This window comes from Sebastes umbrosus, chromosome 18 (assembly GCF_015220745.1).
Source record: "Sebastes umbrosus isolate fSebUmb1 chromosome 18, fSebUmb1.pri, whole genome shotgun sequence".
NCBI lineage: Eukaryota > Metazoa > Chordata > Actinopteri > Perciformes > Sebastidae > Sebastes > Sebastes umbrosus.
The window spans coordinates 25957382-25976570 of NC_051286.1; the positions used below are offsets into that span (position 1 = coordinate 25957382).

General features: G+C 41.8%; 1 protein-coding gene across 1 annotated transcript in view; it reads left to right on the forward strand.

Moving 5' to 3' along the window:
- Nucleotides 1–347: 347 nt before the first annotated feature.
- ptchd4 (patched domain containing 4) overlaps nucleotides 348–19189 on the forward strand; it is a 68625-nt gene continuing 49783 nt past the window's right edge. The window contains exon 1 of the mRNA XM_037751481.1: nucleotides 348–1455. Coding sequence (XP_037607409.1) covers nucleotides 853–1455 — 603 coding nt within the window. The 5' untranslated portion in view covers nucleotides 348–852. The remainder of the gene's footprint in view (nucleotides 1456–19189) is intronic.

Here is a 19189-nt window from a genome sequence, read left to right on the forward strand (position 1 = left end):
AAGCACAACACAAGGTGGGTTTTCCCCATTCATGAAGCCAACACTGACTCATCCCTCCACCACCACCAGCAGCAGCAGCAGCACCACCAGCACCACCAGCAACAGCAACATCTTTTACAACTTTCATGTCGCCTGTTGCCTCCATCCACTGTTTCCTAAAATAACCACCATCATCACCCCCCCCCCCCCCCCCCCCCCCCCCCCCCCACACACACACACACACACACACACACACACACACACCACCCATCCCCATCCTCCAGCTCCCCCCTCCCCCCCACCCTCTCCATCCTCCAGCCCCCCCCCCCCCCCTCTCCATCCAACCCCGCCACATGGTTACAGTTAAGTCCATAAATCAGGCGCCACCGCTGGTGTGGGTCGCGCAGACAGACGGAGAGGCACGCACGCACCTCTCCACCGCCGCACGCACCTCTCCACCGCCGCGGCTCGTCGCTGCTACTGCAGCTCCTGCTCCAGCTCCAGCCCGGTGCGGCACGAAGCGAAGGAGACACAACTCTAGCGGCGGCTTCTTCTTCTTCTTCTTCCTCCTCCACCATCACCATGGAGAGAGGCGGAATGGCTTGAGATCTCACGGTGGCGCGCAGGACCCGGTCTCTCTCGATCGACTGGATGTGCATGTGTTCTCACTCGTCCGCCTGTCTGCGTCCGTCCGTCCGTCTTGCCTCGCGGATTGCTGGATTGCTGCAGTGCTGCTGCTTTTTTCCAGGTGTTGTGGCGCGCGTGTGCGCGTGTATGTGTGTGCGACTGTGCGCGTGTGCGTGTGTGTGAACGTGTGTGGTGTAATTCTCTTTAACGAATTGGACTAAAGCCTGGGGGGGGGTCTGATGTCACATGTGCTTCATCGGAGGAGACGGGGCATCAGCGAGCTGGAGGATTTTGTGGAGGATGCTGCGGCAAGTGCTCCACAGAGGGCTGAAGGCTTCGTTCTACTGGCTGGGCTTATTCGTTAGCAGGCACCCCGTCTTCTTCCTCACCGTGCCCGCCGTCCTCACCATCATCTTCGGCTCCACCGTGCTCAGCCGCTTCAAGCCGGAGACGGACCTGGAGGTGCTGGTGGCCCCGACGCACAGCCTGGCCAAGATCGAGCGGAGTCTGGCCAACAGCCTGTTCCCCATCGACCAGTCCAAGCACAAGCTCTACTCCGATCTGCACACGCCGGGCAGATACGGCAGGCTCATCCTGCTCGCCAAGTCTGGGGGCAACATCCTGGAGCTGGCGGACCAGGTCCTGCAGGTCCACAAGCGGGTGCTGGATCTGCACGTCAATTACAAGGGCTTCAATTACACGTTCGCGCACCTCTGCGTGCTCAGCCACCGGGACAAGCGGTGCCTGCTGGATGATATCGTCACCATCTTCGAGGACATCAGGCAGGCGGTGCTGTCCAACAGCAGCTTCCACAAGGTGCCCGTGAGCTACCCGAACACTACGTTGAAGGTGAGGGTTTATGCATGCGTGTCACAGCTGGGGCCTGTATGTATGTACAACCCCCACCGCCCCCCCAAATACAAAAAAATCTCCATCTCCATCAGAGCCTTGGTGACAGTGCAGCAGCATCAGCATCATCAGCATCAGCATCAGCAGCAGGCTGGCTCTCAGCTTGCCATAATTTTCTGAATGAACGCTTGTATTTACTGCAGAATGCCACATAGATCAGCCGGCTAAAGGGGAACCCTCTCCATAACACACAGACAAGCAGGGCTTTTAGCAGTTTGCACCCTCCCTTGTTGGTGCAGGTGAATTGATTGGCTGCATGTAGCCCATCTCTGCTCTTACACACATACTCACACACACACCTAACAGGGATATCCTGTCTTTTTCTTTTTTTTTGATGCAGTGTCTCCCTCTCTTCCCCAGCTGCACATGCAGCATGACATGGCTGCAGCAGCTAATAAGACTCCCAGGTGTATTTCTCATTGAGATTGGACTGTATATCCATCACTCTGTTATAGCAGCAGCAGCAGCAGTACATAAGGAAACTGTATATCAAGATGCTGCATGTAGTAGCAGACGTGCAGGTGCACATTGGGTATATACTGTTGTAGGCCCCACAAGTGCAGATGTGCTCTGCAGATGGAGCCCGGTTGCTGTGTGTCTGAGCAGGTGTGCACTGAAAATCTGTTGCACATGTGCATGATTCATATGTAAGAAGATTTTTAGTGTTACATACGGATTGAATATTGAATTATAATGAATGGATTATTAAATAAATACTATTGGTTAGAGCTGTCGAACGATTAACATATTTAATCCCATGATTGTCCATAGTTTTATCTGTTCAAAATGTACCTCAAAGGGAGATTTGTCAAAGTATTTAATACTCTTATCAACATGGGAGTGGGCAAATATGCTTTATTTATGCAAATGCATGTATATATTTATTATTGGAAATCAATTAACAACACAAAACAATGACAGATTTTGTCCAGAAACCCTCACAGGTACTGCATTTAGCATAAAAAGAATATGCTTAAATCATAACATGGCAAACTGCAGCCCAACAGACAACTACTTTAACTCACTTTAAAATATTCTGAGACATGTTGGTGGGATGTGAGAAGTCCAGGACTTTAGGGTTCTATCCCTGACAACGTCTGATAGGTCATAAGTAATGTCAGTAAACCAAGTAAGACTAAACCCTGCGAGTAAAATAAACCCATCCGCGTCATTATTAGACGGTCAAAGCAACTGAGGTAGTATAAAAACTGGGGCTGTCAATTAATTCAATTATTTAATCACAATTAATCACATGATTGTCCATAGTTAATCGCGATTAATCGCAAATTAATCACTCCTTTTTTATCTGTTCAAAATGTACCTTAAAGAGAGATTTGTCAAGTATTTAATACTCTTATCAACATGGGAGTGGACAAATATGCTGCTTTATGCAAATGTATGTATATATTTATTATTGGAAATCAATTAACAACACTAAACAATGACAGATATTGTCTAGAAACCCTCACAGGTACTGCATTTAGCATAAAACAATATGCTCAAATCATAACATGGCAAACTGCAGCCCAACAGGCAACAACAGCTGTCAGTGTGTCAGTGTGATGACTTGACTATGACTTGCCCCAAACTGCATGTGATTATCATAAAGTGGGCATGTCTGTAAAGGGGAGACTCGTGGGTACCCATAGAACCCATTTACATTCACTGATCTGGAGGTCAGAGGTCAAGGGACCCCTTTGAAAATGGCCATGACAGTTTTTCCTCGCCAAAATTTAGCATATATTTGGAGCGTTATTTAACCTCCTTCATGACAAGCTAGTACGACATAGTTGGTACCAATGGATTCCTTACGTGTTCTAGTTTTATATGATGTGTTAATGCGTTAAATAAATTAGTTGTGTTAAAACAAATTTGTGTTAACATGTTATTATCATGTTAAAGCATCAGTAGGCGAGATTGGAGCAAATATGATTAAAAAAGTTATTTTTATAAAACGGTCGCTATATCCTGACAGTAGTGCATGAAACAGGTAACCTGAAAAAAATCATGTTCCTCTGTGTCCTCCTAACGGCATCTGCAAGATTTCACAGACTGGAGGTAAACAAGCAGTAAGAGCTGATCTGAGGTCTGCTGTCCAGCTGCCGTCTATGAGAGCCGGCTGTCAATCACTCGCGAACTCCGACCAAACGGTCAAACTAGGCAGCGCTGATCAAATATGAATCAATATTATATTACGTTAATGCCTATTTCTCTCCTCAAATTTTCAGAATCATCTTGTAGTGCTGGTTTAGCTGTAAAATGAGAACGTTTGTGACGCTGCTGCCGCCATTGTGAAATTTGGTGAAGGAATGCCAAGTTCTGGTAACATGACCGGAGCACAGCCAATAGGAACGCTCTCTCTCAATGAAATGACCTGTGATTGATCAAAGTCTCCCGTCACGGACTAGATGTTCTAAAGCCTGAAAACAGAGCCATGAGGAGGAGAAGTCTAGTTTTCTCTCAGAACACTTGAATTACAATATGCTGATAGGTTATTATGGAATTTTGCCCAATGATGCCAAAAATATACTGCCTACTGAAGCTTTAACTATGACCGCTCTATTTTTTAGTCAGTCTCTATTGTCTTGAGGCACGTTCACAGTACCATACAGACTTGACACACCACGGGCCTCATGCAGGGAGCATTGTAAGAACAAATTTCCTCATATTTTTGTTTGTTATTCCGTTAGTACCCGTTGATTCCTGGGATTCATTCATGTTTTCGGATTTTTGCTTTTCTCTTAGGTAAGAGAACATTTTACAAGTGGTCGAGAGTCCTCTTACCAAGATAAGAAAAAAAACATCTTGTTTTCACTGTCTCAAAATAGTTTGTCAAGTGCAAAGAAACATAGTTTTAAAATTTGAGGAAGATAAAAAAAAGGCATGAATATCATATAATCAAATTTGGATTATTATATATTTAAAGTGATTACCTTGAAGGTACCAACTATGTCATGTTAGCTTGCGCTCCAAAGTTAGGCTAAACTTTGTCGAGGAAAAACTGGCCTCTGACGTCCAGATATGTCAATAAAAATGAGTTCTATGGTACCCACGAGTCTCCCCTTTACAGACATGCCCACTTTATGATGATAAGATGTAGTCTAGGGTAAAAACCATTCCATTTTTTGAATGCAGTAAATGTTTTGCCTATTCTAAAAATAATGTGTTTGAATATTTCTGCATACTGGGGTCCCTAAACAGTCTTTGAATTACATAAATTGGGTATCACTGTAAAGCTGATACTCTTGTGGATCCAATGAGTCCAACTGTATTAATGTGTGATGATGTTAGTCCCCATAGTAACTATTTCATTAATTTTAAAACTTGACCTCACTGTATAAAATGACCTTGTGGTGACCTCTAGGATAATCACAGCCTCATGAAACTTTACAGCCATAAACTAGAGACCTAGAGCATTCAGAGGATGGATGGCTTTCTCAGCTAGATTGACGATAAGGGGGTTCCTGAGCAGTTTCTAGAACAGAAGTTCTCGCCATCTAAACGCCGAAAAATGCAGTTCTTGCAGAAATCTCCAAATGTCAAACGTTTTTGATACCAAATCACAGCATGGCTTTTTCTATGGTGTTCCTCAAGGTGTTGGTCTCTTAATGTGGTATTATGGAGGGATTATTGATAATTTCTATCAATTTTGAGTGGTAAAAAAATTGTTTAATTTGGCACCAAATCTATGAAAAAAATGGTATCAACCCCAAAATTGCTGCAACAACTTATGAGACATAATAGAGCATGGGAATGACCATCATATACTTCTATCATTATGTTCTAAGCCGTGATACACTGTCACAATGTATTCTAATTCATTCATTCATATTTATTTCTGATTCATGACTAGAACCACTTGACACACAGTGCTGATGCGTCTCAAATTAATTAAACCACTTCTATGTGACATCTACTGTTGACCTGCTATCTCCCCCTAAAGACCCCTTGTACCCCCCTAAAAAAAACTAAAAGAGTCTATGTAAGTCTATGGGTTAAAGAAATACTATTGGCCCATTGATCCCAATTAAGACTATAAAACCTTCAGATGATACTGCGTGCGTTCAACCTCTGAATGTCTAACATACTGCTCTTTGATGCTTTTTGATTTTCCTGGAACGCCAGTACTGACGCTCTGGGAAAAATCACATTTACTTTGTTTAAGTTTAATTAACAGTACCTCAATTTCACTAATTCTTCTTCTTGTTACGGCATTTTTTTGCTGGCTCCTCTACAGTTCTTGGGTATGTGCCAGAGTATTTGCACTCCTATTTATAGCGTTTAGGGGGCGTTACCTATGCTCATAAACACGCCTCCAATTTATGATCAAGTGGGATTCATCGTTCAGCATACCAGAGCAGATTTGGATGGTAAAGAACTTTTGGTGCATCTGAAGTCTCTTATTTTTTCTTTGAACAGAAAATTAAGAGGAAAATATAAGATACATTTAAGATAACATTGCTGCATGAGGCCCAATCGACATAAGAACACACACTATAACAACTAACTTATAGAGAACTAGATTGTGTTCCGCGCCACTGTACGCTGCTTCTTCCCTATCTGCCACATACATATAGGCTCAAACTGACAGGCACATATTTAATGTATCACAAGCCCTGGTCTCCAGCATGGCGGGTTGTAACTTCCATTGACAGCGGTGTGAGCTATCGGAGCAGCACCGGTGTCTGAGTGGAGTACTGAGGCCATTCATCGTCCTGCTGCTACAGCCGGTTTGCCTCCTAATATTCAGGTGAAAGAATACGTAGTGTTTTTCTTGTTTTGGATGACAAGTGGGAGTCAAATATGGGTTGTGAGTCACTTTTTTTGTCCCAGTATGCCTGTTTATTCCATTTGAAAGCACTCTCTCAAAAGAGTGATAAAGAATGAAAATAAGATTGCCTCTACATATCATTGCTATCCAATGAAAACAACACATTTTCACTCCCAACTCATCATCAAATACCGCCGCTTGGTCAGCGCCCCTCGGCAACGGAGACCGGCGAACGGGGTACCCCTCTTGCGTTACTTTTGTGGACGGACCAGGGACTGCGTGTCAAGATACGCTCGTTACATGCATAGTGTCCTTTCAAAATAAACTTCCCTTTTCACAGGAAGTTATTGTCGTTTGACCCATCCAACACCCCTCCCACCATTAGCGGACTATCACGCTATTAATTACTACGTCACTTGCTTTGACCATCAAATAACGCCACGGGTGGGTTTACTTTGGAGTTAGTTGAAAGCCCGGTTCGTCACAAGCTGGCGCTAAAGAGTACCACACTGCCCAGTCGGCGGTGTTTGACGAGTTGGGAGTGAGAATGGGTTGGAAAAACATTCATCTTCGAATTTGGGGATTTTGAATTGTGTTCCATTTAATGGGTTGAGATAATTTGACCTCTGAAAGGTATAGATTGGATTGTTTTTGTTGTTGTATGAGGTACTTATCCATACTTGTCCACATCCATTGTATTAGTGGCGGTCGGCACGCCTCCAGCTTGGAGTACTAAGCAATGTTCTGCTATGGACGAGGGCAGCAGCAAAACATATTTTAGACACCCAAAAAATGTGTACACTATATTTAAAATATTTTTACCGCTTTACCTTTTATCAAACAGCCCTTTCCAGACTTAAACTGAAGCCGTTGTATCGCTCTCTTCAAAGCCACCAGACTCCTTTGACAAAAAAAGTAATTTAACCTCTCAGAACTCGGAAGTTGTTGGTCTATCACTGCATTGATCGGTTAGTTTGTTCAGGGGTTGTCAAACATTTTGGGGCCAGGGACCCCTTAAAAGGGAGACAATTTTCCAAGGACCCCTCATAATCGTAACACTGATTAAGCATATGCTTACTACCATTTGAAAATGGTAGTAAGCATATTTTTAAGCATATTTTTCACTCTGTAATAAAAAGGTTTATTACTGTAAGCTACACAATTTATCCTCATACAGAAATGATCAGCATGACGTTTATTATAAAGGGAAAATAGACGTTAGTTTTTTTAGCGCTGGAGAACCACGCAGTTAGAATGAGTCACTTCACTGTCTCATGACGGCGAGAATACACAGCCAATTAGTAGAGTCTATAGTTTACTATATTCAGTATTAAATACATTCATACCATATAGTGGCACAGTGGCAACAATTGTGCATTATGCGATAAAAGTAACAAATTAGGCACAGATGTAGGTTTATATGTTATGAATAGATGTAGATATCGGGGGGCTGCAAATTTGGCCCCCGAGGGCTGTGGTGGACATTTTTCAAAATGGCCACCAAATGGGCGCTAAATATTCCAAATTGTTACAGAAAACTGATTTTATGGATCTTGACGATTTTTGACGCTTTTTAAAAGCTTTTAACCTGAGAAAAACGAAAAAAAAAACAACAACAGTAAAGTAAAAGGGGCATGGTCAATTCAGGGTCAAACTTCACCCCCTTGACTTCATGATAGAATGACAACCTTTAGACCTTTAGAACGGCAAGATCTTCAGCTTTTCATCGGTGTATTTATCTCTTCATTAGCAGGATAATATGGATAAAATACATCTATGCAGCAGTATCTCTTTTTTAATTAATTAATAAAAAAAAAACTGTGCCTCTGTATTTTTCACATTGTCATCCGGGCCTTCTGATTGTTAAAGGATTAGTTCACCTAAAAAATATAAATAGAGCACCCGGTAGTGGTTTCTATTGCTGTTGCGTCGCTTCACGTCGACTTTGTCTTGGCCGAAAAATTGCATTTGAGCACACCGCAAAAACGACAGCCAACGGCACAGTTAGCACGGACGTTCTGCGTCTGCGTGAGAGGAAATTACTCTCCAGCAGGTCGCGGTAGTCTGAGTTTGTCAATCAAAAAAGGGGAAACTGGAAGGCAGAGGACTGCGGATATACAAGACGTTGTTATGTTACGTACATGACCATTTTCCCACCACTCTCACTCACTACTTGGCTTCATTCCAGGTTTTGCCAACCGTGCACTGATTCGCTTAAGCTGAACAGCCAATCAGAGTGATTTCTTTCACCGACGGGCTCCGCTGCCAATTCTGCTGAATCGGCCGAAAAGCCTAACAGCCCGGACACACCAGGAACGTCAGGAATGTGTGGTGGCTGCATTACCTGTTGTTTTTATATTTCGGTGTCCGTGTTAACAGGTTAAAGCAGCCACACTGCCAACGAGAGACGCGCGTCTCAGCTACGTCTCTTCTAGAGAATAGAAGTCTCGCCTATTTTTGACGCGTGCCGCGCGTTTCACAGCAACAACAGACAGTGAAGGTGATCTATTGACTGTATATTAACATCATATCAGCTACATTACTACAATTTCGATGTCTAGACATCTGTAGAATATGTAACAGACAGTGAAAGTGATCTATTGACTGTATATTGTCATCATACCAACAAGATTATTACAGTTTCAATGTCTATCTGTAGATTATGTTACGGAGATGAAAAAAAAGTAAAGACTTATTTTTAAATTAACACTTCCTGCTTTCATTTCAAAATAAAAGCCCTCAAGCGTTTTTTCTGTGGACAGAATTCCTTCATTTGTTAACACGAGGCCTTTATTCTGAAATATGTGCAGTGTTCTAGAACATGCAGTGACTTGGAGAGCTCCATGAATGAATATAGTACAGAGTTTTAATTGTGGATTATTACTATTATTTACAAATTACCACACGTTTCTTAACCTTTCTCTGTCTAAAATAAATATAAATCACATTTATTATGAAATTAAATGGCCATTAAAAGGCAAACTCTCTGTAGAAAGAAGGGACCGACGCAGCCACCACGTCACGCAGCCGCCACGTGCTCCAGACATTCCCGGTGTGTCCGGTCTGTCAGACACGGGCAGACTAGAGTCGACGGTGCGGGACACACCAAAAAAACAAGGCAGACAGACTCTCACCGATGACCCCAAACTCTCCGACGGCTGGCCGTCAGCTTGGTGTATCAGGGCCTTAAATGGCCTTTTTTAAATAGCAATCAATTATCTACAGTATGCATGCATATACTCAGGCACACTCGCGTTGTCATTAACTCCTCTACATCGTGAATTCCAGTTTCTCAGTTGTTGAAGGTTGACGTGACCTCCTTCCTCTCTCCAGCTCTCCTCACTCTACAATCAGGCACTCTGTACTCTCTACGTTTCCCGAATCCTTCTCTCTCTCCGTCGGCCTGTTTGACGAGCTGTCTGGGCTAATTCATTTGCGCTGACTTTCTTACGCCTCATCCTGCGCTTTGATGTCACAACCAGGGGTTTATTTCTGTGCTTGTTATACAGACACAGTCTTTCGTAAAAAAAAAAAAAAAGTCCTACTTTTTGCTGAGCTGAACTTTAGCTCTGTTCCCAGGAGAAAAATGCTTAAAATATATAGTCTTTGTTTTGCTCTGTCTGCTGTATTTTCAGCTGTGTAATCTTTTTAAACTGTCAGGTATTAAAAAAACAAAAAAAAACAGACAATATGATCAAAAAAGATCCAGTAAATGGGGCTTCATGAACAAATAAGGAGAACGATACCTAATATAGAAATGGGATATCGAAGTTCAAATAAGCTGCATTCTAAGGAGACTGCGAGCTCTTGTACTGTGGTTTCATCCTGCATCCATACCACCAGCTACCACATCACCGTGCTAATGTCCAATGGTTAATTAGAGCTTGTTGATTGCTAGGTGAAGTGCAACGCTGACATATGATTATCTGCTGATAGCCAATATGGCCCAAATATTGGAGTTTTCCCTTACTGACAGTTAGGCTTCGTCTACGGGTCATACAAATACGGACTTCTGTTTTCCAACTGCCCAAATGTTATAGATTAACGTGTGTTATAGTTGAATACAGAAGCCAAGAATGGCCATGGTTGAACATTACATTTGTCAGAAACAGAATCTAATACTCACAACTATGTTTTCAGTAGTGTGTAGGGAATGGGAATGTGGCGTCACCGACAGCAAGTCGGACATTTTTGGAGGATAAAGGGTAAAATTGCCATCCAATGGCTGGTTAGATTCAATTCACAGATTCAAAAGCCAAATTGTAGTATATATAGTATACCGTCAGACACAATAGTATGCTAAAGTTACGGGTCTCATTCTGTAAGATACATAGAATCCATATCCATAGAACCCATTTTCATTCACATATCTTGATGTAGGAGGTCAATGGACCCATTTGAAAATGGCCTAGTTTTCTCTTGTCAAAATTTAGCACGAGTTTGGAGTATTATTTAACCTCCTTCGTGACAAGCTAGTATGACATGGTTGGTACCGATGGATTCCTTAGGTTTTTTAGTTTCATATGAGGCCAGTATCTTCACTCTAGCTTTAAAACTAAAAGTGATCCGATTCATTTTGAAAAGTCAGCTTTTTCAACATCACCATGGCTCAGTTCAAAGTTTTGTTTCAAAACAAAACTCCTCATCTCTTTTCCGACATGATTTTGACATCAGATGATTTGCTACCACTACACTTCATAGTTTGTTCAAACAGAGAGAGACTGAAGTCTCATCTGTCACTGGATTTAAATGAATGCCTCTTACTGCAGTAAATGCAGCCCTACAACCTAAAAATCCCAAGTTACGTTAATGCGTTAAAGAAATTAATGGCGTGAAAAAATTTGCGTTGACGCGTTATTATCGCGTTAACTTTGACAGCACTAGTAATTTTATATCACAGTAACGGTGTAGATCACAATGCAGTAATTATTATGTAAATTCAATTAAGAACTATTTTTAAATAACCATATCATACCTCATCACATTGGATCATTTTCTTCCTTTATTTGGAACTTCCGTACAACAAAAACAACTTCCTCACATGAGACAACACTTGAGTTAAAAACAAAAGACTCTCAAACAAAAGACTGTTTAAGGTTCCTAAGAACAACAATTTCATTGTTACAGGTTTTAAGGTTAACAGGTGCAAATAAATACCAGCCTGACTTCAGGCAGTGCAATATAAAAATCACAAATGTGTATTTTAGAGTATACCAAAAGAAAAAAAGATGCAAGATTTCCTCATGTTTCATTTAAAAAAGCTGACAAAACAAAACACGTTACTGTTTGCAATCTCGCGCAAATTACGAAATAACACCAGATTTGCTACAACGGTGGAAACGGTATTGCCAAATCTCTATCTGTGGACACATTTCTATTGTCGTACGGTATATACTGTCATATCACCCAACCCTAACTTGCATCAATCTCATCTCAAGAGCAAGTCTGGCTGCTCTGGGCTTCCGTACATAAAAGCTCTGATGGCCAAAATGGATTTATATAAAAAGGCAAAGGTGTGCCATTTCTGCAGCACATACACACTAATAATATTGTGCTTGACAAGATCAAGCTTCTTGTTACATTCACGAGAGGACAGTGAAATTGAGTGCTCGACTGAATTAAGTTATTGGTAGTTTGATGTTGCATGCTGCATGGCAATGTCAAGCTAAGGTCAACGCTTGTTTTACACCACCCCAACCCCCCATTCTCTTTAATAAATCATACAATTGGAGGTGAGAGCGGCAGCGGCGAGACAGCAGGAAAACAGCTGATATGCAGAAGGAGGTCTGTGACAGTTTAAATGCTGCAGGAGATGGGATGTGATCGGAGGATGGGAGAACAGATGAGGCACGGGAATTGGCTGATGGGGGTTAGCTACATGTGTGTCAATAATTGGCTCGCCCGAGGGTGCGTTGGGGTAAATGGCAATAAAAAGCAGTCAATACGATCCTCAGATCAGTCTCCAGAAACTGCATTAGAACCCGTAATTAAGAATTTATAGCTCTCATAGACAGCAGCTGGACAGCAGACCTCAGGTCAGCTCTTACTGCTTGTTTTCCTCCGGTCTGGGAAATCTTGCAGATGCCGTTAGGAGCATCAGAGGACACTGGAGGACACATGACTTTTTTCAGGTTACCTGTTTCATGTACTACTGTCACGATATAGCGACCGTTTTGTAGAAATTAAAATTGTTTTAATCATATTTACTCCAATCTCGCCTACTTCAGCTTCAAACACAAATGTGAAGACATTTTCAAAATCGGTCAAACCGTTTGGCTGAGGAGTGAGGTTTTCTTATCATATTATATCTAGTGTTTTTCCTAATTTTTCAAAAATCCTGACTTTGACTATTAATTAAAGTCTGATTTTATTATGTGATCTAAAATTTTCAAAGTTGTACTGTTAGATACTTGCTTAAAGTTTGTCCATACCAATTTCAACACTTTTGACCAATCAGAACAAATGTGGCATTTTTCCTTATCATACTAAATATAGTCTTTTGGCCAAAGTGGGTTAGATACAGTAGATATTGGTTGCATGCCTGGCAATGAATGAATGAATGAATGAATGAATGAAAGGAAGCCAGGAAGTAAGAGAACTACAAAAAGCTGCATTTATGGCCAAAAGAAGTTATGCACTACTTTGTAGGCGGCATCACTTCAGGATTATTTCTCAATGAAAACCAGAAACCAATACAGTTTTGATTCAGTTTGATTTTTCATTGAGTGAAATGTTGCATTTTTTATGAAAGCACCCGGGGATGTTTCTGACTTTGAGGGTGCATTTCACACTGTTCTGATCCGTGATCTTTGATCTGGCTACGAATAAAACGATTGTCCCATTCTCTGTGTAAGAAATGCCCTGACTCTATATGCTGATGTTTATGCACTAGGGCTGTCAAAGTTAAAGCTGAAGTAGGCGAGATTGGAGCAAATATGATTAAAAAAAGTTATTTTTATAAAACGGTTGCTATATCGCGACAGTAGTACATGAAACAGGTAACCTGAAAAAAATCATGTGCCTCTCTGTCCTCCGGTGCTCCTAACGGCATCTGTGAGATTTCAAAGACCGGAGGTAAACAAGCAGTCAGAGCTGATCTGTGGTCTGCTCTCCAGCTGCCGTCTATGAGAGCTGGCTGTCAATCACTCGCGAACTCCAACCAAACGGTTAAACTAGGCAGCACTGATCAAATATGAATCAATATTATGTTACTGTAATGCCGGTGGACACATTTCTATTGTCGTACGGTATATACCGTCATATCACCCAACCCTAACTTGCATCAATCTCATCTCAAGAGCAAGTCTGGCTACTCTGGGCTTCCGTACATAAAAGCTCTGATGGCCAAAATGGATTTATATAAAAAGGCAAAGGTGCCATTTCTGCAGCACATACACACTAATAATATTGTGCTTGACAAGATCAAGCATTATGTTACTGTAATGCCTATTTCTCTTCTCAGATGTTCTCAGAATCATCTTATAGTGGACTGTTTAGCTGTAAAATGAGAATGTTTGTGATGCCGCCGCCATTGTGAAATCTGGTGAAGGAACACCAAGTTCTGGTCACATGACCGGAGCACAGCCAATAGGAACACTCTCGAAATGACCTGTGATTGGTCAAAGTCTCCCGTCACGGGCTAGATTTTTTAAAGCCTGAAAACAGAGCCATGAGGAGGAGCAGAAGTCTAGTTATCTCTCAGAACACTTGAATTACAATATGCTGAAAGGTTATTATGGAATTTTTGCCTAATGATGCCAAAAATATACTGCCTACTGCCACTTTAAGTACTTGACAAATCTCACTTTAAGGTACATTTTGAACAGATAAACAATGTGTTATAAATTTGTGATTAATCGTGATTAAATATTTTAATCGATTGACAGCCTTAATATATACTAGTTTTTTAGGTTACATTTTTTTATTTCATTTTGTTTTATTTAGTTTTAGATGGGGCTGCAAGGTGGTGCAGTGGTTAGCACTGTCACCTCACAGCAAGAGGATCGCAGGTTCAAAACCTGGTTTGGGGCCCTTCTGTGTGGAGTTTGCATGTTTTCTCAGGTTTCCTCCCACAGTCCAAAGGTCAGGTTAATTGTAGACTCTAAATGTCCAGTAGGTGTACATGGTTGTCTGTCTCTATGTATCAGCCCTGTGATAGTCTGGCGACCCGTCCAGGGTCTTCGCCCAATGTCAGCTGGGATCGGCTCAAGCCCCCACGCGACCCCGAATGGGATAAGCGTTTACAGATAATGGATGGATTTAGATGGTGAAATCAAAGCAGCAGAGGTTGACATATAAATATTTGACACACAGCATTAACAGGAGTCCTGCAGTAGACACCTACCCCATGGGTTCTGATTTTTTAGTCATGGAACAACAGACAGATGTGTCGTACATGATAAGGTCATGTCCTGCTTTAATTATATTCCCCTATAGTGGAGTTACAGGCAGGTTAGTTTTGCACAGAATGAGGACTGTGGATTTTGTCCTCCATCACCTACATTAAAGGAGAACACCACCTAAATAAAAAAAAATCCAATATATTATTTTCATGGCCTAGAAAAGTTCAATCAATATTTGTGAACATAAGCTTCTCTCTCTCACAGCCAGAAACCAGAGAAGTAGGTCTCAAACTTGTGATGTCATAGGGTATAAAGTCTAGAGCTGCTCCTTAGACAATGACACTATGACATCACAAGTTTGAGTTTTAACACTAGTTTTGGGATTTGGGAGAGAGTTGTTCATGTTTACTTATATTTTTTGGACTGCCTTAGACCATAGGAATAACATGTATGAATTGTGAACATGTATGTAGTTCTCCTTTAATTTGCATTATAGGAAGCGATCGCTTTGTGGCCAGTATGAACAGGAGGAACAATTACAGCAACCAGTAGCTCTTTTTATGTACATACAGGCATGTCAGTATTGTTTTAAGATACACATTACAAAATGTAGATCCCTCTTTAGTCCCTAGTATGTGTCAAGCTCCAAAAACACTTAATCCTCCAATTCCCATAATGCAACTCTATAGCATCTTTCATCAGATTTTTCCTGCCTTGTAAACATCCACATGCAACACTGTTTGTAACGCAATTGTATCAGATTTTTTTTGACTTATACTCCTTTATATGATATTATGCATTATACTTTGACATTTGTCTTCAGTGGAGTGCCCCTTTAAATCAGAGTTGCCAACCATGAGAACACAAAAGTAGGGAGGATTTCAAAACCAAAATTTGAGTTTGGTGACTTTTAAAGGTCCCATATTGTAAAAAGTGAGATTTTCATGTCTTTTATATTATAAAGCAGGTTTAAGTGCTATATAAATACTGTGAATTTAACGTGATTGTGCGTATTAAATTAAATAAGGATTAATGATTTTTGCAAAGTATCAAAACATTTATTTGTTCTTATTTACACTTATTTTGTAATATTTTCTGTATTTTTTCTATTTCAAAGGCTATTTCACCTTATGGCAAATAATAATTCTTAAATGAACTGAACTTTCAACTCAACCTACAAAATAAAGGAGGGAAAAAAAGGAAAAGCTGTTTTGTCATTGAGTGGATTCCAGTTACAAAATCTCAGAGTGGATGTTTCAATCTCTCTCAAGTTGGGATACTGCACATATTTGGACAATAACTTGACAATGTTGGTTGATTGATTTCAAATAACTGTGGTTTGTATCGTAGGAGGGGGCTTCCGGTATAAAGACAGAGAGGCATGGAGCTCCTCTCGAGAGTGCGGCGTGGGCCTGAAAACTCAGGAAGTGCTAGAGCCCTATAGTCATGGGCCTGGTGTTGGTCGGTTTCTTGTGTTTGTTAGTAGTGATGGCGAGATGAAGCTGCATGAAGCACTGAAGCTCTCCAGCAAATTGGTTCGCAAAAGGGTTCGTAAAACAGGCAGATACAGTATATTTCAGATATGTGGCAGTGGTTTAACAGGGCACAGGACAGTGAATGTTCTTGTATAGCTAAAGGAAAATGATAGATGGGAGACATTATTCGTTTTTATTCAGGAATAATAAATTCTCAACTGTATTTTGGCTTCGGGCGTCTTCAATGAAATAATTTTTCTAAAATGATACAAGCCTCGATACGCGCTTCACAGAAAACTTCCTGAACTAGAATGGCACTCAGAGAACGCAGACCTCCGCCAAGCTGCCCGAGTACGATTACCCCCCCACCCCCGTCCCCCGTCCCCTCTCCGTTCAGCTTGCGCCATCATCCACATGTATTTTTGTTTATGTTGAGATCAGCTGTACGTGGCGGAGCATCGTAAAACACTTCATTCAAACTGGACAGAAACAAAATAAAACCCACCTAAACCGTCGTCGTTACTCTTTCCAACAATCATCAAGTGTGCTTTGGCCGAACTCGACTGTAATTTCACAGAGTTTATTGTGAAAAAAACGCAGATTCTACAGGTGTGCCCCCCGCCCATCCCTCCACCTCCATCCATCAGTTACACTTCACATGTCTTAAAGCCTGTGGTGTTAATGCACAGGCTGAGCGGAGTTATTAAAAAAAATTCCCGAAGCTGGATCATGATCTGGATCGCCTCCAAAATCGAATGGATTGTTTGTTGTGCCACACCCCCACCCCTCCAAAAATTTCATTCAAATCAATTGCAGACTTTTGGAGTAATCCTGCTAACAGACAAACAAACCAACAAACCAACACCAGTGAAAACATAACCTCACAGGCCTTCGGCCCTGGCGGAGGTAATTACTCGACACAGGCCTCGAAGCCTCGGCACAGCACGTAACATCACTACGTACCCCCCCCCCCCCCCCGGAGCAATAAAGTATTTCCGATTCCGATTGTTATTTGTAGTTTCCTTGCCAGAGAGAGGGAAGTTCCTCCTGTGCCTTCTTCTTCCACCACTTGGCCAAATCTCGCTGTACGGCGCCAGAAAAACGGTTAAAAAAGGTGTGAAAATTTTTCATAAATCTGCGGAAATACGGGAGAATTCTGACCCAGGGTGGAAACCGGGAGAGTGCAATGAAAAACGGGAAGTCTCCCGGGAAAAATCGGGAGGGTTGTATGCTTTAAACGTGTTCATGGAACCTGGAAGCTTCTCTCTCCGCCTCTCCCGCCTGTCACCTCCGTCTTTCCTCAGAGAGCTCGAGAAGTGTCACTTCCTCCCTTTTCACATATCACTCAGCTTCTCACAGAAATCACACACACTTGCTTATGTGTGGTGCCCCATCCCCCCAACTACTCCCGTTCTTTCTCTCTCACACACACTGAGAACTATATTTTCTCTTTGCTAAAGGGTGCCAAAAAAGAAGAAGAAGAAGAAAAAAACAAAGCTTGAGCATTTTCAGAAAGCTCAACGGCACAGACAGTTTGCAGGCGATATAGAAATCTTTGCCCCGATTATGTCTCATTCAGGGCTGCGGAGTGCGACCAAAAATCTGTCAGTCAGCGCAACTAAACATTTTCATTTGTCGCACCGGTGCGTCTGACATTTAGCAGGTCTGTCTCTGTGTGTGTCATTGTGACCAAATGTGTAACAAAGAGTATGTTTGTGTGGGACAAGTTACCAAGGCTGAGAGGTAGTCTACAATTTTGATATAATGTCTATCTAACTTGAATAATAAACATTTCTATTCTGCCCCTTATCTTGTAACATCTTTATGCTTTGCCCGAATGCATCCATTGATCGGCACGACTCTTTTTGAGCCGCCCGTTTCTTGTGAGACTCACGTGAACTGTGTCGCTTCATGTCGTATTTCCACCGTGTGTGAAATTGAAAAATAACTGGCAAATTTCACACAGAAAACTCTGAGAATTGCCTTCCACCGGCTTATAAATACTTGTAAGTAGTTTCCCAGTTTTCATTGCAGCTGCTTTTCCTTTTGTTTCATATTCCACCTAAATCTGCAGAGCTTGTGACTTTGCGGTCACTCGCAATTTTCTCTGTTGGACGTAGCGTAGCAAAGACGGTGAAATGTTAAACTGCAGATTGACAGCGCCGTGATGACAGCCTTCCCTGCTGTCTTCACAGCCATTGGATAAAAGCCAGATTTTTAAATAAGTGTCTGTCCTGCAGCGGTTTGACTTTTGAAAAACTAGAGCCAATGAAAATGTTGGACATCATCTCAATATGTGGGCCATGGGACAAGGGGTAAAAATGCTGTGCAGTCACCTCGTAAAGTGGGACACCTGGTCAGCCTATCCTCGAGACATCACAACTGTAAAACATACCGGTAATACAAAATGAAGAGAATTACTAATTTCTGTTCATTTCTTCAATCGTCAAACAGCTGATCTGCTTGTAGCGCATCTCTCTCTCTGTCACTCGACCACACACTAAATAAACACACACATAAACACACATATTTACATTATACATATGTAAACGTGATAAAGTACCCGGATCATCCAGCGATCTTCCGCATAAAGTACCCAGATCATCCGGCGATCTTCCGCATAACGTACCCAGGTCTTCTGACAATGTTCCGCATCAATTGGACCCATAGATCAGGTGCAGTAGCGTTTCCTTTAACCCCGCCTTAGTAGTTAAATAAGGGCTAATCAAGTGTTTGTACTGCGAAATTGATTTACCTCAAAAAAAAAAAAATTCCGCTGAGTTACAAACGTCTCTTTCCCAATGTAAGTACAGAGGAAAAAGTATTTTTGGGCTCAATGGCATCACGTGATGGACAGGCGTCACGTTTGGCCACTAAGAAAATTTGCATCAAAGCCCGGCGCTCATCCTGGGGGTCTTGGTTGAAATCGGAAGGGCAAAAGCTAGTTGACGTTAGCTGTTAGTAGCCAGTAGGCAGCACAGTCCTTCACAGAGCTAACAGCTAACGTTAAAGCATTATGATATGTTCAGGCTCTATTCAGTAAAAATGAGTATTGGAAGGTAAATTCTAACGTTATGATGATATGT